Below are 23285 nucleotides of genomic sequence, written 5' to 3'. Positions count from 1 at the left end.
TTATCTCACAACGATATACAAATAAGAAAGGAAGTTAGGTCAGTGGGGGAAAAAAATTTAAAAGAAGCAAAAGTGAGGTAATTTTTCACAGTCCAAATGGCATATGGTGCTGAAGGTATTATAGATAGATAGGAGGAAGGAATTCATGATTGGATGGGTAAGGGTTCTAATCCTGCGGTAAATATTCAGTAGCAGTGTGGACTTTGCCCACAAAAAAACACTAGCAGTAGTAATACTACCACTTTCTCCGTACCCACCTGAGCCAACACTGTTTCATTTACTATTTCATTTATAAAGAAGGAAAGAAAGACTGAACAACCTTATGGGATAGGTAGGATGACTTCTCCATTTCACAGGAGAGGAAACTGAGGCAGGGGAAGTTAAGGAGAGCAGGTGGATGTTTGCAAGACCTCTTCCCAGTCTCATGGGAAGGAGGCCAGTCTGCTCAGTGGGCTTCCCATCTGGACACTTGGCCTCTGCTTCTCAGGCTCTTTCCCTGCTTCCACTTTCCCCTTATAGAGTGGTTCCAAGCAAATTCCCTCAGTGCTTTTCAAAGACAACTCTGACCTCTTTGGGGAAGGTGGTGGCAAGAAAGGAATAACTCATTAGTTATATTATTTTATTATATTATGTTATATTATATTATAATTCGTTACCAATCTGCCCTGATACATGAGAACTCATCAAAACAGACATGAAAGTCCCAACCCTGTGTCTGGAAGCTGGTAGCACTTATCACTCAGCTGCCACATGATCACGGCAATCCTCTTTCTCCATCCCAGGGAGGTGTGTCAACCGCAGACTTCTTTGCAATGGGGACAATGACTGTGGAGACCAGTCAGATGAGGCAAATTGTAGAAGGATTTATAAAAAATGTCAGCACAAAATGGAACAATATTGGGCGATTGGCAGTCTGGCCAGTGGGTAAGTGATTGTCTTTTTACTCTGTAGATAGGAAGGCCCCAAATTGAATGGAAATCTGGAAAACAGAGAAATAAGGGGCTGAAACCAACAGTTTCATGCTTTCCTTTCTGGAAGAAAAAATAAAAGGCTATTGTAAATGGGTGCCTGTGGCTGCTCTCTGGGGACATTTCTGAGTGGCTGCAGAAGTACATCCCATGGACAGACATGGGCCACGGGAGGACCAGCTTAGCAATGCTGTACAAGGAAACTGCTATGGCTGCTTCAAGGCAGGGATGAACCTTTTCTTCACACACATGATGTGACCGTGTCAGGCACTTTATAACCCTTCCCCTCAAGTCCCACTGACAATTTGCCTGGTAGGTTTTCTCCATAGGCCTCAGCCTTGGCCAGGCTAGCGGAGAGCCTCCTAAGTGGTTAGTGAGGGAATGGATTCCCAGGATGTGCCTGTAATCAGTGTGTTTCCCAAGATTCTGGGGATCTCTAAGTTGGCCCGATCCTCAGGTGAGGTCAGAAGAGCCAGGTCACATAGGGCCAAACGGGTCTGGTACTCACCAAACCTTCTTGCCACCTTTTGTAGTTGCTGAATCTGTAGGTGGAAGGATGAGGCCTTCTTATCACACACATCGTTGTAATTGATGCATGATGGGACAGGGAACAGGGACCCTTAATGGAATTCCTCTCTCTAAACAAAAATCAGATCTCAGTTCCTAAGGGTTATCAGGGAGGGTCTGCCTGTTAAGCTGTCTCAACCTGAAATCTAACCTTCCCAACCCTTCTCTGCCTTTCTTACAGGATAAATTTGTTCACCAACAGTTTGGAGGGCCCAGTTCTTGATCACAGGTATTACGCTGGTGGATGCACCCCACATTATATTCTGAACACCAACTTTAGGAAGCCCTACAACGTGGAAAGCTTCACCCCCCAGGTAAGGGACAGCCCGCAGGACAGTGAAGGAGCACTGGATCAGGACCCGGCAACCTCTAGCTGTGTGGCCTGGGACATATCACTCTGTCTTTGAATTCAGTTTCTTCTTGTGTGAAGTGGGTGATCCCCACCTCAGGGCACTGCACTGAGGATGACTGGCATGTGTACACAGTGGAGATAGCAGCAGCCTACCAATGGCTCCCCCGAAGGCAGAGGCATAGCTCAGAATCTGGAGTCACACAGGCTTGGTGCCTCATCCGCTGGCCACCCTGTAGTCCTAGGTTCTTGGAGCCCCCATTTTCCTATCTTTAACGTGGAAGTCATAAAGGCTCTGTGTGCAAAAAGGAGAGGAGTCCAAGAATGTATGTATGGGTTTAGCCCAGCTCCTGGTTTAATGGTAGGTCCCTGTTGACTCTTGTTACTCCCACTGTGACCAACAAGTGCTTGCCTATTAAAACAGGGGTTAGTCTAAACATTTCAAGTTATAAAATGCTACACAATCCAAGCATGTGCTTACAATTCATCTGTGCCCATCTTGAAGCTCAGCTCACGGAGTGGGGTTTAGAATAGACTGTGTTACAGTGACGCACACACTTGCTGTCGGCCGTCAGACGAGAGCACGCTTGGTCCCAGGCTTACCTTACACTAAGCTCCTTCCCCACTCTGGGCCTGTTTGCTCAGAGGGTTTGGCTAGAGGATCTCATGGCGATCTTCATTTCTAAATCTACACAATTCTGGAGGTTAGGCTACTCCCTCTCGGCTGCTTCTCTTCTTCCTTTTCCCCCAGCTCCTAAAACTTATTGGCCAAAAAAGAAGAAAATAGCCTAGAGCCAAACACACCCTCCATCAAGGTGCCCAGTCTGCCCCACATCCTCCATTTTTAAGAGGGAGCCCTTGGCGTAGCCACTCGTTATACAGGCTCAGGTCCCAGGCCAGGCAGGACATACTGTCTCCATGCTATCCCATCAGGAGCTTCCTGAGGCTCCCATACATACATTTTTTTTATTGGGGGGGGGGGGTGTGTACCAGGGATTGAACTCAGGGGCACTCGACCACTGAGCCATATCCCCAGCCCTATTTTGTATTTTATTTAGAGACAAAGTCTCACTGAGTTGCTTAGCGCCTCACAGTTTCTGAGGTTGGCTTTGAACTCAAGATCCTCCTGCCTCAGCCTCCTGAGATGCTGCGATTACAGGCGTGGGCCACCATGCCCAGCTCCATTGCTTTCTCTGTTGGCTCTTCTCTGCATCAAGCCCTCAGGCTTGCCATGAGTAACACAAAAGCTTCAACACTGTGACACCAGCACATTCTCTCACAACACCTGTCCACATCCCTCATTCTTGCATTTTCTGATTCAATGGCCTGAGCATCATTGCAGTTCCTGAAACCTTCCCAACACCACGCTCAAGCCAAATCCACAGCCCAGAATAGTCCCCCACACTTCTGCCACTCAAAATCCAAATCAAGCACTAACTCCTGTGTATGAACCCTACTACGGAATAGGTCTCTCCTGCTGAATCAAGAGCCCCGAGAGCGGAAACTCAAATTTTCCCTGATTTTTCTGAATCCAGAGCAATTATTCCAGCTCTAGCACACTGTAGGGATACAGGGGCTATCTGATGGGATGTACTGAACTGATTTGAGTAAAAGGAAATTTGAAAAAAAAAAATGTTTTCTTTTCTCTTCTTTTAGACTCAAGGGAAATATGAATTTGCACTAACTGAATATGAATCATACTCAGATTTTGAGCACAATGTCACAGAGAAATTTACTGCAAAATCTTCTTTCAGCTTTGGTTTTAAAATACCTAAAATAGTTGAACTTGACATTAATGAGAAAAGCAATCAAGGCAAACATTATATTAGCAGAATCAAACGATTTTCTCATACGGTAAGTATCCATTTGTTGCTTTTAAACTTACATGTGTTCCTTTGAAATTTCATGCCCACAGATGTGCCTGCATTCCTCATTACTCCCAGTCCTCACAATCAATGGAATTTCTGTTGTCTTGAAATTCATTTTGTAAGCAAATAGTTTGGTGTGACATTAATTTTTTAGAAGGGTCAATAAAAGCTTTCTGTAATTCCTTTTTTATGGCTCTTAAAATTTTTATCTCTTTATTTTGTTTTATTTGTTCTTTTTAGATATACATGACAGTAGAGTATATTTTGACATATTATACATAACTGGAGAATAACTTATTCTAATTAGGATCCCATTTTTTGTGGTTGCACATGGTGTGGAGTTACAATGCTCATTTATTCATATATGAACACAGGACAGTTATGCCCAATTCCTTCTACTGCCTTTTCTATTCTTATCTTCCCTCTCTTCCTTTCATTCCCCTTTTGTCTAATCCAATGAGCTTCTATTCTTCCCCTGCCCCCAATTTATTGTGTGTTAGCATCCATATGTCAGAGAAAACATTCAGCCTTTGGTTTGGGGGGATTGGCTTATTTCACTTAGCCTGACAGTCTTCAGTTTCACCCATGTACTGGCAAATGCCATAATTCCATTCTTCTTTATGACTAAGTAATATTCCAATGTGTACACATACCACAGTTTCTTTATCCATTCATCTGTTGAAGGACACCTAGGTTGGTTCCATTGCTTACCTATTGGGAATGGAGCTGCTGTATACATTGATGTGGCTGCATCACTATAGTACACTCATTTTAAGTCTTTGGGGTATAAACTGACGAGTGGAATAATTGGGTCAAATGGTGGTTCCATTCCAAGTTTTCTGAGGAAACTCCATACTGCTTTCCATATTGGTTGCACCAATTTGTAATCCCACCAGCAATGTATGAGTGTATTTTTCCCCCAGAGCCTCACCAACATTTATTGTTCATGTTATATTCTTGATAATTGCCACTTGGACTGGAATGAGATAGTTTTATTGGTTTTCAATAAGGTTTTTCCTCTGGTTTTCAGAAATCTTAGGATATAGCTTTGCCAGACCAAAATACCTCCAGAGACTTTTTAACCCACTCCAATTTGACTTCTGTCACAGACACTCAGATTGAAATCCATCTCTCTAATATCACCCAAGACTTCTTCTCTAACTTCTCGGGGCCTTGTGGTGACACTGATGGCACCATTTCTTTCCTCTTTCTCCTGCCTTCTTCCTGCTCCTTATCAGTTTCCGTTCTGGGTTCAGCATCCCTGCCTATTCTTTACTTCACTCCCTCCTCACCCTGCTGTCGCCCTGGGTGATCTGCTGCTCACTTGCTCCTCTGCGGGGACAAGCCATGAGCCTTCATCCCTGCTCCACCCTCTCTGTGAACTCCGGCACTGCCCCATCCACTCTCCTGAGCCCCTCACCTGGCTGCCTTGCCCACGCTCCAAGGTCATCTCTACCTACTGAGTTTTCAGCCTATGTTAGTGGCATTGCCCCCTGGCACTGTTAAAAGCTAAGAACTGCAGAATCATATTTGGCTCCCCCTTCTGCTTCCTTCCCATATCTGTTGGTAACCAGTCCTTCAGCACCACTCTCTGTTACTTTTTTTTTTAACCCTAACTCCTACTACATCTGAATCAGCCCAGGTCCTTCCATCTCCTGCTCTGCTCCACTAACCAGTCTTCCTGTCTCCCAGTTCGCGCCTTCATATGCGTGTGCTGCAGAGAGGTATTTCCAATGCTGCTTCTATCCCTGTCATCTATGCCCTGTTGCCCAAAGGTAAAGGGCAAATCCAGTGATGATAGAAAAATAGTAAAGGGAGGGGCAGCAGTGAATAGAATGTTGGAGAAGCAGGTGAGGGCAGAGTTGAATCAGAATCTTGAGTTCCAGGGAGAGGAAGGTGCATTTTTATCCCTAGCCACTGAGAATTTTCAACCTGGGCATGATACGATAGGAAAGGAATCAGAGTGGGGGTTGGGGAGAGATCAAAACTGAAAGACCAGAGTGATTCATATGAGAGAAAAAAAAATGGTGAGGGGCTGAGTCCTTGCTGCTGAAATACTAACCAGGAGGAAGTGGATAGTCACTACTAGTTAGACTGTGAATGTCTTGGCTTCTCTGTCCTCATGTTCTGGGATGTGCACTGCTTCAAGACAGAGACTGTCAAATGGCACTTAGTAGGTGTTCAAGACTAAACTGTAGCAATGAAGGATGGGACTGACTGAAAGGAACTTGCCTCGCCAGGAGGGGAGCAGTGGGTGGCTTTCATTGTCCCCCGGCCTCTCTCCTCTTCCTCCCCACTCACCTCCCTGTTCAAACTGCCAGTTAGAAGATGCTGACATTGAATGAGGCACTGCATTAGAGACTTGGGACCTAGAGACATTTGTCACATGGTTTTTTCCTCATTTAAAACTATATTTTGTAATTTTTTTAATTGCACATATTTATGGGGTAGAGTGTGATAATTTGGTACAAATATACAATGTGTAATGATCAATTCAGGGCAATTAGCATTTCCATCTCCTCAAAGATGTATGACTCCCACATGACATAAGAGCCTTCTAACTCCTCTCTCCCAGTGCTCCATAAAATATGTGATAAATTTCTCTTGCCTGTGGTGCTCAAGGTCAAGTAGAAGAGGCCAACCGCAATGGAGTACGAGTGTCATCCCATGCTAGATGGGCTTTCATGGAGGTTGAGATTGGGGGAAGCATTTTCAAGCCATCATGAGCAGGATTACATATGATATTTTAAAACAAAAATCTTTGACCTCAAGGATCCATAACATAGGAGGCACCAATCCAAAGTGGAAGAGACCATGGCAGGTCAAATGTCCTTGATGGAGTATGTTTTCTGTGTCAGGCTGTATGTAGCCTTTGCACAAAGTTGTGATTCTGGCAGGGTCTTTGGGATAGTTTACTACTATTAGGCAACCATGCATGAGGACACTTCTTTAATAACTCTCAGTTTTATTTATTTATTTTTTGTTAAGGTTGACACACAATCTGTTCCATTTTCATTCTGACAACTTTTATAAACACATAAAGAGGAGACACAACTTAAAAAGCTTCGGGAAAGTCATGAGCAGAGTACCTATTGATTGCTTGGTAGGTGGGGGAAAGGGAGAAGGATGAGTCCTGAGCCCCTGGCAGGGGTGAGATCAAGCCAGGAAGGGGGATAGCCACAGGCAGGGCTTCAGGGCTCACAGAGCTGAGGGTTTCAGGATTGGAGCAGAATGGGCCTCACAGATATCTTCTACCCTTGGCCATTTCCTCTGCCTACACCCCAGGAGAGGGACCTCTCACCCCAGGTGGTAGGAATACCTCCCAGAGGCTTATACTTTTTCTGGTATCTCTAACTTTCATTTTTTCCCATACCTAAATGACACCAAACTTTTTCTCTAAAGGACCAGAAAGGAAGTATTTCAGATTTTTCAGGACACTAGGGTCTCTGTTGCAGCTACTCTACGCTGCTGTTGTGCAGCTACAGCCAGTACATAAATTCACGGGAATGGCTGTGTTCTAATAAGATTTATTTACAGAAACACACAGCAGATTTGATGCAGGCTGAAGTTTGCCAACTCCTGCCACACACTACCATATCTATCCTTCCTAAAACACCATTTTTACTTTCTGTCGTGTTGTTTGGGTTTTTTTTTTTTAATTTTTTTTATCTTTTTTTGGAACTGGGGATCAAACCCAGGGCTTTGCGACTGCGAGGCAAATGCTTTGCCACTGAGTTACATCCCAGCCCTATCATTTTTACCTTCTTGGGTGGCTTTTCTTCACACACTTTAAAAGACGTAAGCAAATAGATTTTTTTTTTTTTTTGGCAAATTAGCAAACCCTGCTCCCTTCAGAGCAGCCCGTGTGCCCCAGCTGTGCTCTGCTGCACCTGCTTCTGGTTACCCTTCACAGTCCCAAGGTGCTGCAGTCAGGAGAGGGGTTTAGAGCAAGCTTTCCCAAGCTGGAAAGGACATCAGGATATTCATGAGAATTGCAAAACTTGTCAAAGAGTCCGTCTTCTCTCAAATATCCTAAAGGAATCATAAGACTGGTGACCCTGGGCTAAGAACACCGGCTGGTATTTGTAAAGTTCATCTTCTCGTTCCAGATTCCTAATTTTAAAGGTCTGGTTTTCCCATGTTGGTATTTCATTTAGAAAAGTAAGTTTCTGCACGCACGCGCTGACCTTGAAGGAGCACATTACAAGCTGAAATCCAGAAACCTCATGCTCCATCATGAATTCCTTCAGCGAGTCAAGCTCCTGCCCCTGGAGTACAGCTATGGGGAATACAGAGACCTCTTCCGCGATTTTGGGACCCACTACATCACAGAGGCTGGGCTTGGGGGCATTTATGAATACACGCTCATTCTGAACCAAGAGGCCATGGAGAGAGCAGGTACACCGCCTGAGGGACTGTGGCTTGCCTGACGGGGCACATGAGTGACAGGTTGATGGGAAGACTCTCATACCGGTGGTTGGGGGAAGATTAGAAGTTGGTCTTCCAGTTTTCCTTCTGCCTATTGGACTACACTGACACTGTCACATTTACAGCTTTCTCCTCCTCTTTGGACTTGTTAATGTCAATCTTTTATATACCTACTCTCTCTGTCTGGTCACATCCAGTCTCATGGCTCTAAATACCTTTAACATGCAAATAGCTCCTAATTTATATATTTATCCTGGATAAGTATATAAATTTTACCTGTACCCAACAGCTTATTTTACGTTGAAATGCCTCCTTGGTAACTCCACTTGAATATCTAACAACCATCACAAACTTAACATGCTCCAAAGAAAACTTGGAATATTCCCCCCACCCAATATGTTTTTCCACATCTCAGAGATGATCCCATCATCTAACCAGTGGCTCAAGCCTAGAGTCAACCTCAATTATTTTTCTTTCCTTCCAATCTATTAGTAAGTTCTCTCAGCTTTACCTCCAATCCCGTTTTTACTATTACTACTGTGAACTCACTCTGAGGATAGGGCTTCACATTCAAAATGTAATGGGCATGTGAATTATGGACAAATCTTATGAGAAGTTGGTTCTGATTCTGTAGCTTTGGAGTGAGATCTGAAATTTTGCGTTTTTAACAAGCTTGAAGATGATTCTGATGCTTGCTGCTGGTCCACAGATCACACTTTCAGTAACAAGTTCTCGGATTATCATTATAGTCTCCCAATTAGTATCCAACCCCCATCCCGCCCCTATAATCCACCTTCTAGGCAGATATCTGACATCTTTCCAACTGGGAATGTCTCCATTTTGAGTCTTGCTTTCCAATCCTGTATTCAATCCCACGGTGAAACCCTCAGTCTTGCCAAGATCAGGAGCACCTTCCTCCATATCAGTGGTTCCAAAACTGTAGGACAATGTATGACTGGTGACTCTCACTTGTGGAGTGTCACCAGTGTCCTGCATTGAAATCACCTCTCTATGAGGTCACATGTACATGACCACAGAAGCACTCTTTCTTGTAACACCTGCTAATGTTGCAGGGGATTCCTGTTTCAGGAATATGCTTTGGACCCATATCTCTGGAAATCCTAGTGGTTAAAGTTGCTCTTGTCTCTCTGTACCAGCCTCACAGGGCTACTGAAATTGCCTTCAAGTCGTATCTGAGATTTCAGCAAGACTAGGAGAGGATGCCTGGGGGAGAATTAGGGAGAAGTAGGCAAGAGTCCAAATATGAAGAAACATAGGGAGAATGTCCCTTTTTCTTTGCGAAGTACAATACCAGACATTGTATATGCATTTCTTCAATTTACTAGTAACAAGTTTTTCCTATTTTATTAAACATTAAAGAAGCATGGGTTAGTGAAGGTGGCCAGGCTGCAGCAACCTCTGTACTCACTGAATCACTACCTACTGGCATGATAAGGAGTCAAATTCTTAGAGATGACTGAGTTTGAAGGCAGCAAAAATCCTGTCTTAGGAGGAGGCTGAACCCGAAAGTTGAGGATCTTTATAAAGCCTCTGCTCTGCTACCAGTAGCTGCCTGTATTTTCCATCATCATGGTGGTGACCCAAGTCCCTGTGACATCTGGGAACGGTTAGGCCTCTAGAGTCATCACAGGGGAAGGGACAGAGTGAATTACCTCTTAGACCATAGACCTCTTTCCTTGCTTCCTTCAGATTTTTCTCTTAATGATGTCCATGACTGTGCCAAAGAAAATTTCAAATTTGGTGTAACCATCAAAAAAGTCGACGTGAAACTGGGTATATCAGAAAATAAATGCAACAGGATTCTGAATGAAATCAAAGGTGAGAGGCAGGGGCATGGGACTTCCAAGCTTATAATCACTTCCCCCTCCCTGGAGCTCCTGGTGCCAGTCTCCTTTTAAGCCAAGCACTGGCTTTTGAAGGCAGCAAAAATTTCACTTTCAACAGGAATCTACCCAACAAAAATGCACCAAGCTCTTACTGTGTTGCAAGCTACTTTTGCCAGCTAAACATGCAAAAATGAATTAGATTAAATCTCTATCTTTACAGTGCTCTTAAGAGGTAAGCAATCAACAAAAGTAGTAATGACATGGCTGAATCCAGTGTAGGGTATCAGGGTGGACTTCCTAGAGGAAGATATATCTGCCTGCCTGCTTGCTATCTATCATCTATCAACCATTTCCCAATCTATTAATCTATCTATTTGCCTTTTATCTGCCTACCTCCCTACCTTACATCCTTCTATTTACCTACCTATTGCCTTCTATCATCCATCTCTCTACCTAGCTATCTTCCATACACTAACTTAGTAATTGGCATTTAAGATGCTCAAGGTAAATGTCCCTTCCTTGTCCTGCCCCCAGCTTGTGTGATCTGTGACTGGGTGAGCTTTCCTTTTGCTCCATACACAATGCCTCCCTTGCAGGCAGGGATGTGTCTTGTTCTCCCACGTCTCCCAAGCAAGCCAGAGAAATTATGGTACCCGAATTGTTCAATGGGCAGCAGTGAATTCAAGGTGTGACAGTGGATCCTCTGATGAATTTCCAGCCCTTCCTATCCATTCATTCCAGATAGAAACAAGAGGAACACCATGGTGGAGGACTTGGTGGTCCTTGTACGAGGAGGAGCAAGTGAGCACATCACCACCCTGGCCTACAAGGAGTTGCCGACAGCCGACCTGATGCAGGAGTGGGGAGACGCCGTGCAGTACAACCCAGCCATCACAAAAATCAAGGTACACACAGCCACTCTACTCACCCTTGCCTCTATCAGAACACAGCTTCGGAGGGCCCACCATGAGCCAGGGCATAGAATGCAGAGATGAGATCTATGCAGGCTCTAACTCTTAAGGCACATCCTTGACAGCAGAAATGATATCCAGAAAGAAAAGATTAGAACACATGACTTGGTACCACCTAGAGACCCCTGGCTCCCTCCTCGGGTCCCTAAGTTGCTAAAGGAAATTAGCAACCAGCTTCTGATTCTACCCTTCTTAAATTAATGTTCTTTCCATTTCATCAAGGAATCACTCATTCAGTCATTTGTTTATTTAAACATTTATCCATTCAACCAACAAACAGTGGCTAAGTTCCACTGTGATAGTTCAGGAAGTGAGGAAGGTGCTGGAGGAAAACCCAAGATACCAAGATGGAAAATACAGTCTAGGATGAACAGTAAGATGCACGCATGGACAACTAGCTTACAGGAAAGGATGAGGCATCATGATAGTAACTAACATATTCAGAGTACCTGCTGGGTACATGACATTCAGCCAGGGGCTGTAAGGGTGTTATTTCCTCTAATTTGCAATGGTCTACCAACTAAGTATGTTTATCTACTTTCATGACTGATCAAATCAAGAGAAGGTATATCCATCCTCAGTTGCTCAAGAAGCTCTGCTAGGTTCAGAGAGGAGACTTGAATTGTTTTCTACCAGCTAGAGAACACATGGTATATAATGTGGGCTTAGTGGGAAAAAAAAAATAATGATCCTAACCAACTGTCACTCCAAACAAGAGGAGTCTGACAACCTTAAACTGGAAAGACATTTGTTAGAAAAACACTGTCACACACATCAGCACAGGTACGTACTCACCTGTGGGGACTTCTGCATGGTACCCACAGTGTGTCTGTATGATGGGCCATTGTCCAACCCCTGGAGAGTCCCTTTTGAGTCAAGGAGGGGGACTGAGAGGCTGGAGCTCTGACAAGATACTCTGCAGTCCCAGACCTTGGCACTTTTCCCCAGTATCTTCATTTGTATGTCAAATGCAGGGTTTTTCTCCAGAACAAAAAGGCTGCCATTCACATCCTCTCCTCTGCACTTGCTCAGCAGTGACCCTGAGGACATAGTTGCTGGTGATCACAGGAAGGATGAAGTCAGCCATGGGTTACAGGCAGCTCCAGAAAAATCTAGGCTTGACTGATGCCATGGTGACATTGGTTGGCATCACAGCTGGGCATGGAAAAGAACAGAGAATTTATGGGAAAATAAGTTCCTGGTTTTGTTGTTGTTTTGTTTGTTTGTTTGTTTTAACTGAAATATCTTATCTAAATTTAAAAAAAAAAAATTGAACACACAAAGAAGGCCCTGGCCACTCAGCAAGGTTGAACATTAGCTGCGTGCACATCAGAGCATCAACTGTCAAGTGTGCAGTGTGGTGGGGCAGGAGTGGGGGTGGGGAGGTCAGAGATGTTTTCCAGGAGCATTGAGGCAGAGGGGAAGGCAAGGAGGTAGAGTGTTTCTGTGCCCCTACCCCATACCTCCTAACCCATGCTGCAAACATACCCCCAGCTGTGACCTCTTTCATGCACTCTTTCTGGAAAGAGAAAACTGGGGATGGTTTCACAGTATCTCAAGATAACTCTTCTCTGCAGAGCCTGCTGACCAGGCAGCTGGGGTGATGATTGATTTTCAGGACAGCAGAGCTCACTAGATAAGCATTTCCTAAGCACATGAGCATTGGCTAAGACTTGAGGACATTCATGAGTCCTTAAGATTAAGATCTGAAACAGGATTTCAGTAGATAACAGGGAAGGAGCCCACAGAAGCACCCATTCACGCTATTTGCTGGTAAACTTCCGGCAGGGAGAGGTGATGCCTCATTCAAAGAAGAGTTAAGACATACGGACATATAAAGAGATTTTGAACACAAAGTTTCGAAATTACGTTCAAGATGCAGAAAATGAGCGTATGTCTGTAAGGTGGAAAAACAGAAAGAAATTTTTAAATGTGTTGCTTTGTGATGATAATAAAATTCAAGAAAATGAAGAATTTATGAAATAAAAATAGAAACTGAGATGTTTAGACACTAATCAGATAAAAGGAAAGTGGCTGAATGTAGGAACCAGAAGCACAATAGCAGAATTAAAACCTACATTGGAAACTATAAAGAACAGAATTGACACTGCAGAAAATTGAGTCAGTGATGTGGAAGTGCTATAAAAAATGTTCTTATAATGCAGAAACAAAAGACAAAGAGATTAAAACAATGACAGAAAAGAAATATGATGGATGGAGTACAGAAGTGGAAACTGAAAACACAAAGACTCCTGCCTGAGAAAGAGACAAGATTAAATGTGAGGACACATTAATCAGGCACGTAATAGGAGAAATTTCCCTGAGCTGATAATACAAAATGAACAGCTCACTGAAAACTAAGTGAAAGTACCGAAAACAAAACGATCCTGAAACCCATCCTGGAGGGATGCTTTACTTTTAGGAACAAATATAATCGACAGGAGTCAAAGTCAAATGGTCCTGGAAGTATTTGCAGCAGAAAATGCCTGAAGAGAAGAGAGCACCAACTATTAGGTCTTAAAGGAAAATTTTGTTACCCGGTGAAATGGTCTTTAATGGGTAAAGAATTTCAAAGACATTTTGAGATAATGAAAGAGTCCCAGAAAGGGATTGCCAAATCTAGCAAATGGAAAGTTCAGGATTATCCAGTTAAATTGGAATTTTGGATAGACTAGGAATAAATTTATTTTAGTGTAAGCATTTCCCAAAGATTGCATGGAATATACATATCCCCCCAGAATTATTTGTTGTTTATCTGACGTTCAAATATAACTGATAATTCTATATTTAACTGGCAATCCTACTCACAAGGTCTATCATCCATGCACATTTCTGCAGTAGTCAGGGAACCTAGGTTGTGGGCTGGGACCCAGGCTGATACACAGGAGCATTGGCACACCCAGGATAGAAGGGAAAAAAAATATGGTAGTAAACAGTGCTCATATGGAGATCAGGATAGCCTAGATCTTTCTGCAGAGAAATAACCCCCAAATCATAGTTGTTTAATCCAATAGAAGCTTATTTCTCATCCATGTCATCTCCAAGAAGTGTTGGTTGAAAGACTCTGCTCCAGGTGGTCACTCAGGGATCAAAATGAGGGGATTATCTTGTCATGTGATCCCATGATCACCACAGCACGGTTAGGGGAGAGCAAGAAGTCACCTCCCTCTACTCTGAAAGCTTCTGCTTGGAAGCGACACTCGTCTACCTGCCTTTCACCGGTCAGAACAACTCACATTGCAAACCTGGCTTTAAGGAGGCAGCCCTATTGTGTGCAAACCTGCCTCTGAAGAACCGTAGCCCCACCAGATGCCTAGAAGGGAAAGAAGCTGAAATACTCAGTAATCGGTTAAAATGACCATCATATCTTTCTAAAGAAAAATCACTTATAGATTTCTAAAAGCAAATTACTCCAATCAAGAGAAAATTTAAAATACGATACACTAGCACTTGCCTGGTAAAATGATATCAGATTTGAACTGATAGATCTCACCCCTCAAAATAAATTCTGAATTTCAAACCAGGAAACTATGAGTACAATTGAGTATAATTAAGTGGCAGACAGCATAATAATAATAATAATAATAATGCATATTTTGCCATAAGTGGAATTCTTAATATGTGAGAAATGATACAGTTTTTGAGAAAGAAACATCTCAAAGGAAATGAAACCCCAGTTGGCTGATACGCAAAAGCTAACCTCTTTAATAAATACAAAACCTAAAGTAACAAGTACAATAAATTATTTTTTAACCTATCAAGTTGACAAAGGTTAAAAGTCTATATTCAAAGCCAATGGGAGTGACAGGGTGGGAATATAATCTGGTCCAACTCTTTAGGAAAAGAATAGAAACAGATACCTCCAAAATATTAAAAAAAAAAAAAACCTTTATAGCTTTAGATCCAGTAACCCCAAATGCAAGAATCTACCAAAGAACTAATTGGAAAAGTCGATGAAGATGTCAGTAGAAAGACATGTCAGGTTTGGTTATTTGTAGTAGCAAAAGGGAAAAGAAAAAAGGAAACATCTCAAAGGCTAAACCATGGAAGAGCTGAATACATTGTGATTCATACAGCAGGAAGCTCTGAAGTCATGAAAAGGCATTTATTTTATCAAAGCCTACTGAATCATGTGGGGAAACGTTCATATTATAGTAAGCGGAAAAAAAAAAGTGGGCTATACAATTGCACTCGTGCACCGATTGGGTGTAAATATCTGTCATCCGCCTGTCGACATAGAATCACTACAGGAAACAGAGCAGGATATTTTAACAGTTCAATTCCTTCCTGCCACTTACTGGCTATGTGCCCTCCATCAACTACTTAACTTTCTGTGCCTCTGCTTTTTTATCTGGACAATGGGGAAATAGAAGACTACCCACTCCCAAGGTGGTTGTGAAGATTGTTGGCTAGTGTGTGTCAAGTATTACCCTGAGCAGTTTAGAGATGCTAGCTATGGTAACAGCCATTTGTTATGCATAAGAGAGCCACAGTCCACTCTAGAGAAAGAACTGCATGGAGTTGAGCAGTTACTGACATCATCTCCCTCCAGCAATGGGATAAATAAAATGTTTGCAAGGCTAGATATGTCAAGGACCCAAGGACCAATTGAATATTTCGAATTGAGAGGTGCAGAGGAAAGAGGATGAGGAAAGGAGGGAAAGGGAGAGAGAAAGGAAGGAGGAGAGAAGGGAAAAAAGCAAAAAGAAACAGTGAATCAAAGAATGGACACACTACCATACGAGTTTAAAAAGGAGATGGGGAATTCTGCAGAGTTGCTGATGAGTTCCAAAGCAAACCACTGGAGTCTGAAAATTTTATAAGAACCCTGGGGGGAATAACTAAGCCTTTTTTTAAATCAATTGTCATCCCAAACAAGCAGGAAAAACACAGGCTTTGGATTAGCATCCTCGTGATGCCATTTTATGAGTTGTGTGACTTCGATCAATTTACCTACCCTTGTCTGAAAACGAGGCTAATAATTACTGCCATGTGAGGATGGCATGGGTTTGTTTGTCAACCCCCACATGGCCGCTGGAGCATAGTGTATGTGGAAGACTGACTGGGGTTTGGCTGCTGACTCGCCTCATTCCCTGGAAGCAGTCTCAGAGTTTGCAGGGAGATACCACGGAGGTGAAGGTGGTCTTCCACGGTGCTTGGAAGCAAAGGCAGATTGTTGGAGGAGCTCTTCACGGGTGTAAAACAAGCTCCCCCTTCCTCCCTCCTAGCCCCCAACATGTGCGGCCAGCAGGCTGGACCACTCTGCAAGCAGCTTCTGGATCAATTCATTGACCACAAAGCAGTGAGACAATGGGACCACCGAGGGGCTTGCTTTGCCCACTGGAGCGAAGGTCAGCATCGGATGCATTAAGAAATGGAAGCAATTTTCTTCCCACTGGAGGCTTCTATTAAGCATGATTGCCTGCATTTAGACAGACCCTAAGCTCTCCAGGGCTGGTTTGGGGCAGGATCACAAACAAAATCTGGAGAGGAGCCTGGCTCTGGATAGGAGCTGACACTTCAGCCAAGTGGAGTTGAACTCTGTGTGCGTCTGTGTGTGCACACACTCTAGTGGGAATGGCCTAGAGTCTTACACATGCTAGGAAAGCGTTCTGCCACAAAACGACACCCCCAGCCTGGAACTGAACATTTTACACTACCTCTCTGGAATGTTCCTCTCATCATGGTCTCAACTGTGGCACCATATCCATCTGTGGCTTCTCCCTCGTGCTCACTATGAAGTCCATCAAGGGACCAGCATCTCCTGTTTCTGCCACTCTGTCTCTGACAGCCGTGTGTGCTCCTCCTTGCCTACAACCATTACCTTGAGATCCATCACCCTACGGAGGCATCCCACCCCCCTCATGCATTTTCCTTACTGAGCTGCAGAGTGCATCCTCAAGACACAGAGCTGAGCAGTGCCTGGCTCTAAACTCCACAAGCTTACAGTCTAGTCATGGCAGAAATCAAGAGGCTTCTGACATGAAAGAAAAAAAAAATTAATGACAATAAAGAAGTAGTCAAGCTTGGCGCAGTGGCACACACCTGTAATCCCAGCAGCTCAGGAGGCTGAGGCAGGAGGAATGCAAGTTCAAAGCCAGCTTCAGCAACATAAAGAGACCCTAAACAACTTCATGAGACCCCGGGGTCTCCCTGAGGATGTGGCTTAGTAGTTAAGCATCCTTGGGTTCAATATCTGGTACAAAATTTTTAAAAAGTTACTCAAAGACAGAATTTGTACCAGATGAGTATCCCAAGTGTTTAGTGGAAGGAAGGTGCTCGGTGAGCTTTAGAGCTCAGGAGAGGCTTCCTGATTGTGGCTCTGACATGACGGAAATGATTCTGATAGGTTTGAAGGGAGAGTGATGTGGGGACAATAATTCTAAAATACTCTTAAAAACATGCTAGAAAGTCACCTCCTCACCAAAGACAGATGAACATGCCGTCCTTCCTGTCTCACCTGCGCCTCGCCACCCATTTCCTGTGAGGTGGCTGTAACCACCACACAGTACAGATGCTCCTCAACTTACCATGAGGCGATGTCCAGATAAACCCTTCATAAATTACAAGAATCCTAGGTCACAAATGCATCTCACATCCCTAACCTGCCGAGCATCCTAGCCTGGCCACACAGTGCGATGCAAAGTGTCAGAGGTTCTCCTCCTGACCTCAGGGCTGTCTGGGAGATGGGCTCAGAACTGCTGTCACCACTGTCCAGGATTACAAGGGAGTTTTGTATGGCAGATGGCCAGTCCAGGAAATGGTCAAAATTAAAAGTACCGTTTGTACTGAATATGAGTCACTTTCATTGAAAAATTCTAAGTCACAGACCATCTGTAATCACTGATTAGTATGTTTGGATTCTGAGTTCCTAGAGAGTGGAGATTATGTTATTCAATGTTCAGTGTCTAGCACCTAGCAGGTATCAGTGTTTGTTGGCCAGAATCTGAATGAGTTCACATGCACGTATTGGGTGACATGGAGGCAGAGAGGGATTGGGCCTCCATTCAGGTGCTGTAGCATCGGTCCAGTTCCGCAGGAGTCCACTGGCAATCTCCCTGCCCTGACCCTCTGCCCATTCCTGGGTAGACTTGCTTTGGGCCTCAATGTGATGAATGCCTTCTCTCCAAATAAATGCTTTCCTTCTTCCCAGGCAGAGCCTCTGTATGAGCTGGTGACAGCCACGGATTTTGCCTATTCCAGCACAGTGAGGCAGAACATGAAGCAGGCTCTGGAGGAGTTCCAGAGGGAAGTCAGCTCCTGCCACTGTGCTCCCTGCCAAGGGAATGGAGTTCCTGTCCTGAAAGGTACTTCTTCCAGGTCACCAGGGTCCCTGCTAGAAGCCATCATCTGAAGGAAGCTGGCTTTGGGTCCATTTGCCCAAGTCTGTTTCAGAAGAAGTTAGAATGCAGACCACCAGGAGCTACTCCTCTGACCATCAACATACCTAGGTCCCAGCCTTCAGGGCCACAGTGGGTGACAATAGCATTTAGCTGAAGCCAAAAGCAAAGAACGGCTAAAGACTCAGAGAACCTCTTCTTGTCAAGGAAGAAGGCCTGGGCTGAATGGGAGGAAGCCTCTGTGCATGTTCTGATCAATACATGGCAAGAAGATTGGAAGGCAGCAGCAAAGATGGCCCAGCAGAAATTGGCCATGGACTTCAAGCGTCACGTCTGGGGTGGCTACAAGGGGCGAGGCAAACTGGGAAGGAAAGGTGGGCTGGGAACTTCTGCTCCTGTGGTGATGGGCTGGTCAGACTCTGAGCAAGAGTCCAGTTCAGCACTCCAAACAGGACATGAGGAGCCAGCCCCAGACCAGGGAGCCAACTGGAGTCAGGGCCTAGTGCAGGTGGAAGGAACTAGCCCTGCAGAGGGGACTGAGAAGTGCTCTCCAGGAGGAAGATTCCAGTTGTTCCCATTGCCTAACTGGATGTTTCTACTTCTCAGACAGAAAGGATATGGGCAAAGCAGATGTAGTGAGGGGGTCCAGCCTGGGAGTCCTGCCACAGCACATCTGACATGAGCTGACATTTGACCTCCCATGAGAGTCAGTTCCACAGGAAGTGGATCAGCTCATCAGCTCCAGGTTTTGATCTGGGGTTGCTGAAATCCTCCTTGCTTTGCACAGAATTAGAACGTAGAAGCATCCTAACCTGAGACTGTAGAGTGGAGGTGCCAGAGAGTGGCATGTTCCAAGGGCCTGACCTTTGAAGGACAATCCTGTAACGGGATTCTGTGGGAGCAGATGAGAGAAACTCCAAGGGGACAGATTACAGATTAACATGAGGAGGCACTTCCAAAGTCTCAGAACTGGCTAAAGACAGGGTGAGCCAGGTAAGGGTAGTGAGTTCCCCATCTGTAGGGGTACTCAAGCAGAGGCTGGTGATTCCTTGTGGCAAATGATGATTGTGTCTCCATGAGGACTTCTGATCCTGAAGCCTTATAGGCATGGGTCAAATGTCAGCTAAGGAGTACTTTTCCTCACCAACCCCATGTACCTCCCCATGGTGACTCCACACATCCTTTATGACCAAAGGGCCCTCCAGGAAGGAGCAGGTATTCTTGCATTGGAACCTGCCTGATGCAAACCATTCAAGTCAGTGCTCGCCCTGTGTTCACCTAATGGAGTTGCCACGTGGGAGGCTGAGCTGGGGAGCTCTGCTCCACATGGTATTTTTCATACTCTCTCCACCTGGTCTCCTCAGGTTCACGCTGTGACTGCATCTGCCCTCTGGGTTTCCAAGGCCCCGCCTGTGAGGTCACCTCTGGAGAAGGTAAGGAGTCTTTGAGAGTAAGTTGGAAAAGGGGAACTTTGGGGAATTCTAGAGAACAGTTCCAAACAACAAGTCAGCTGGGGATGAGGAGCAGGGGCCTGGACACCGTGAACCTTGAGATCCACACTGACTCCTTTTGTGTTTCATTGATTTTCACAACTGAGAGTTCTTCATGCTTACAGGATTTATGTGGCATGGCATTCATAAGTTAGACTTGGCGTCTTCAGGAGTGCTTATCCTCTTTTCCTACTTAGTGAACTCCTAGTCAACCTTCAAAATCCAGTACAGATATTCCTCCTTGGCAAATATCCCTCTAATGCCCCAAGTAGAATTAGTTCCTTCTGTGGTGCCCACAGGGTTTTGGACACATCCATCATAGCTCTTACACTCGGTGTTGGGGGCATGTGCTGTTTGTGATCTCCCTGCCTCCATGAGTAGGGGTAAGAGCCCATCTGTCTGTGTCTCCATGGCCTATTACAGTTACTGCTCAGTGACACATATTGAATTAACAAGTGAAATTCCTCTGTCTCTCAAATTCTTTCACCGTTGATTATCTAAAAGTTCTCAACCTCTTACTCCTCTCCCACTTAAAAAAAAAATTTTCTTTATTTTACCTTTTTGATGATACCCTGAAGAATAGACATGGCACATCCAAGGAAAAGAAGAAACATTTATTGAGCATCTACTGTGCACTAGGCACTTTGCTGAGACCCTTTAGTTTGGGTTCAGATTTCATCTCTATCATTTAATAACTGTGACCTTGAACAAGATACTTGTCTACTCTGTGCCTCAGTTTCTTCATCTATAAAAGAAATATGATTGCATTAAATACCTCACAGAGTCATCTTGACTTTATGATGAGGCCTGATAGCACTTAGAATGGTGCCTGATACAGTGTCTCAGAAACACAAACACTGGTTTCTTTGTTTCAGGGTACAAGTTTCCTTTGTATATTGAATACATCAAATCTTTTAACCTTGCAGCCAACCATGAAGTCAAAACAATTGATATGCCCATTTTATTGATGAAGAAACTAAGAGTCAGTGGGTTACTGATCCTACAGGAAATGTGAGGACCTAGGTTCAGCATCGGTGGGGCTGGCCCCATAGATTTTGATATGAGAGCCTCCCTGTCCCCAACCCACCACCTCCCTAGGGAAATGCTCAGGAAGTCCTTGCTCTCTTTCTTCCCAACTCAACCAGGTCCCAAGCAATGATCTGCCCATTGAGCACACATCCATATCACACAGGATTTCTGTTGATTGGAGGACCTAGGAAAATCCCCACTCCTACTTTTTCATTTTGCATAGGGAGAGGCCCAGAGATATAACGAAATTTACCCAGAATTACACTTCAAATTAGTGGCAAAGCAGACCTGTGTTACACCATGATAGCAGTTATTGATCATTCACCAGTTTCATCAACAACCCAAAAGTCCTTGCATAGAAGGCAAGTGTTGAAGAGTAGAGAGCACCCGTGTTGGCTGTTACCTCATTTAACACACCAGGCTCACAGCAGATAACAGAGCTCCCGTTTTACAGGTTGAGAAGAAATAAATGGCCCAGCAGCCCACAGCTGAGCAGTGTCTGAGCTAGAAACCATTCAATCAAGGATGCACTCAACAAGTGCTCACCCAGAATCTCCTGGGCATCTGCCTAGGTGCTGAGGCTCATGGGTGACATGCAGCGATTGCACCATGAGAGGGAAGGTCAACATCATTTGAATTGTACCATGAATGCATTTAAAGTTTCTATTGCAATCACTGCTGTGAAATGCTTCAAGAGCTTGAAATATGGGGACTTGGTGAAGAGTTAGGGGTTGGGAATGGCTTCCTGGGGGAAATGCACAGTGTTGAGATCTGAAGGCTGAATAGGGGTCAGGTGAACAGAGGAGGCAAGGGCCCAGGAGGACAGCCTGCGAGGATGCCTGTGGTGAGAGGGAGCACGTCACATACAGCAGCCAGAGATAAAGGCTGTCCACTGGAGGGCGAGACCAGAGTCTCTGCTTCCTAAAGGCATTTGGCTTCTCCTCCCTACCACACCCCATAGTGCACCAGAATGTTTTAAGAACTAATTAATGTCAGTTGACCTTCTTTCTTACAGACATCCCCATTGATGGGAAGTGGAGTTGCTGGTCCCAGTGGTCTCCGTGCTCTGGAGGACATAAAACCAGACAAAGACAGTGTAACAATCCACTTCCTCAAAACGGGGGCAGGCCCTGCTCAGGCCCAGCTGGGGAAACACTCAGGTGTTAGGGGAGGGAGTGCTTCCGCAGGTGGCCCAGCTGTGGGCTTCCCATTGGGTGTGCTCTGGACCTCAAGATGCAAGCACTCACCCCACACCAGCTCCCACCAGGCCTGATTGAGGGCAGAAAGCAGGGCCACCCAGGCCTTACGGTACAAAGTTGATTTGTAAAATGTATTTATTGATTTGAATAAAGAGTGAATTTAAACCAAAGTCACTGCTCCCTGAAGAAGTAAAGCCTCCTTGAAATCTCACTTTGCCTACTCTATCATTTTATTTCACTCACCAGGCAGGAACTGTGTAGGGAGTTGTTCACCATGAAGCCCCACCATCTAGCCGTGATTGGCACATAGTAGGTGCCTAACAATTAATCGGTGAATGGCTGTTAAGTTGTTCTTACCTTGACAGATCCACAGTCTTGTCCAATAATAATAACAGCAGCTGGTATTTATTGTTTGACTACTATGTGCCAGCCACTGACTCAGGGATTGATTTAGTCCATCCTCATAAGGCAGATGTTAGTATTAGGCAGCTGGGGAAACTGAGGCTTAGAACAGTTCAGTGACTTCTCTCCAAGTTTCCATAGTTAGAAAGCAGCCGAGCAGGGCTGCAAACTTCTATTCTAAAGCTTAAACTCTTCAGCATGATGCTTACCTACTTCTCAGCGAATGAGCATCTGGCTAAAAGAACTTTCTGTGAAATATATATATATATACACACACACACACACACACACACCGCAGTAGAAAGTACTGTGTGTGTGTGTAAGGAGGAAGAGAGAGAGTGTGTGTGTTATTGACCAATCTCCACCAGCTGCCTTCTGAGGAGGGTGGATCTTGATTCCTCGGCCACTTTGATGCTGACCACATCAAGGGTGTGGCTGTACACTTTGGAAGCAGGAACTATGGGCCAGAGTTGAATTGGGATTATTGAAGGAAGAACATATTGGGTGCCCAGAAAAGATCCTGAGCTAAAGCCAGGGGTCAGGGAAATTGACCACTCCACAAGAGAGTTAAAAGAGAAGACCATCATGGCAGCTGGAGGAGGAAACATGTCAAGCTGATGTCTGTTGGACCAGGTACAGTGTGGCCCCTCCTCCACCCTCCCCCACGACATTGTCTGAACCTTCTACTTGGCTTTTGTGCAAATACCTTTGCGGGGGAAAAGGGGGTGCTAAAGAGAAGAGTAAGCGAACTGTTGCTCTCTAGGCTACCAAACACCCAATATCTTTGTTTTTTAAGTTTGTCAAGTGGGCATTTAAACTCTATTTCT

General features: G+C 44.6%; 1 protein-coding gene across 1 annotated transcript in view; it reads left to right on the top strand.

Moving 5' to 3' along the window:
- The window catches only part of C8b (complement C8 beta chain), a 35429-nt gene extending 13162 nt beyond the window's left edge, over nt 1-22267 (top strand). The window contains exons 4-12 of the mRNA XM_046451015.2: nt 783-924; nt 1717-1849; nt 3541-3738; nt 7910-8150; nt 9891-10019; nt 10769-10932; nt 18152-18305; nt 19703-19771; nt 21873-22267. Of these exons, the coding sequence (XP_046306971.1) occupies nt 783-924; nt 1717-1849; nt 3541-3738; nt 7910-8150; nt 9891-10019; nt 10769-10932; nt 18152-18305; nt 19703-19771; nt 21873-22024 (1382 nt within the window). The 3' untranslated portion in view covers nt 22025-22267. The remainder of the gene's footprint in view (nt 1-782; nt 925-1716; nt 1850-3540; nt 3739-7909; nt 8151-9890; nt 10020-10768; nt 10933-18151; nt 18306-19702; nt 19772-21872) is intronic.
- Nucleotides 22268-23285: the final 1018 nt, after the last annotated feature.

The sequence above is a fragment of the Marmota monax genome, unplaced genomic scaffold (genome assembly GCF_021218885.2).
Source record: "Marmota monax isolate L192 unplaced genomic scaffold, Marmota_monax_Labrador192_F-V1.1 WCK01_AAM20220418_F8-fsc00023, whole genome shotgun sequence".
Classification (NCBI taxonomy): Eukaryota; Metazoa; Chordata; class Mammalia; order Rodentia; family Sciuridae; genus Marmota; species Marmota monax.
This window is presented reverse-complemented; position numbering and strand designations above follow the sequence as displayed.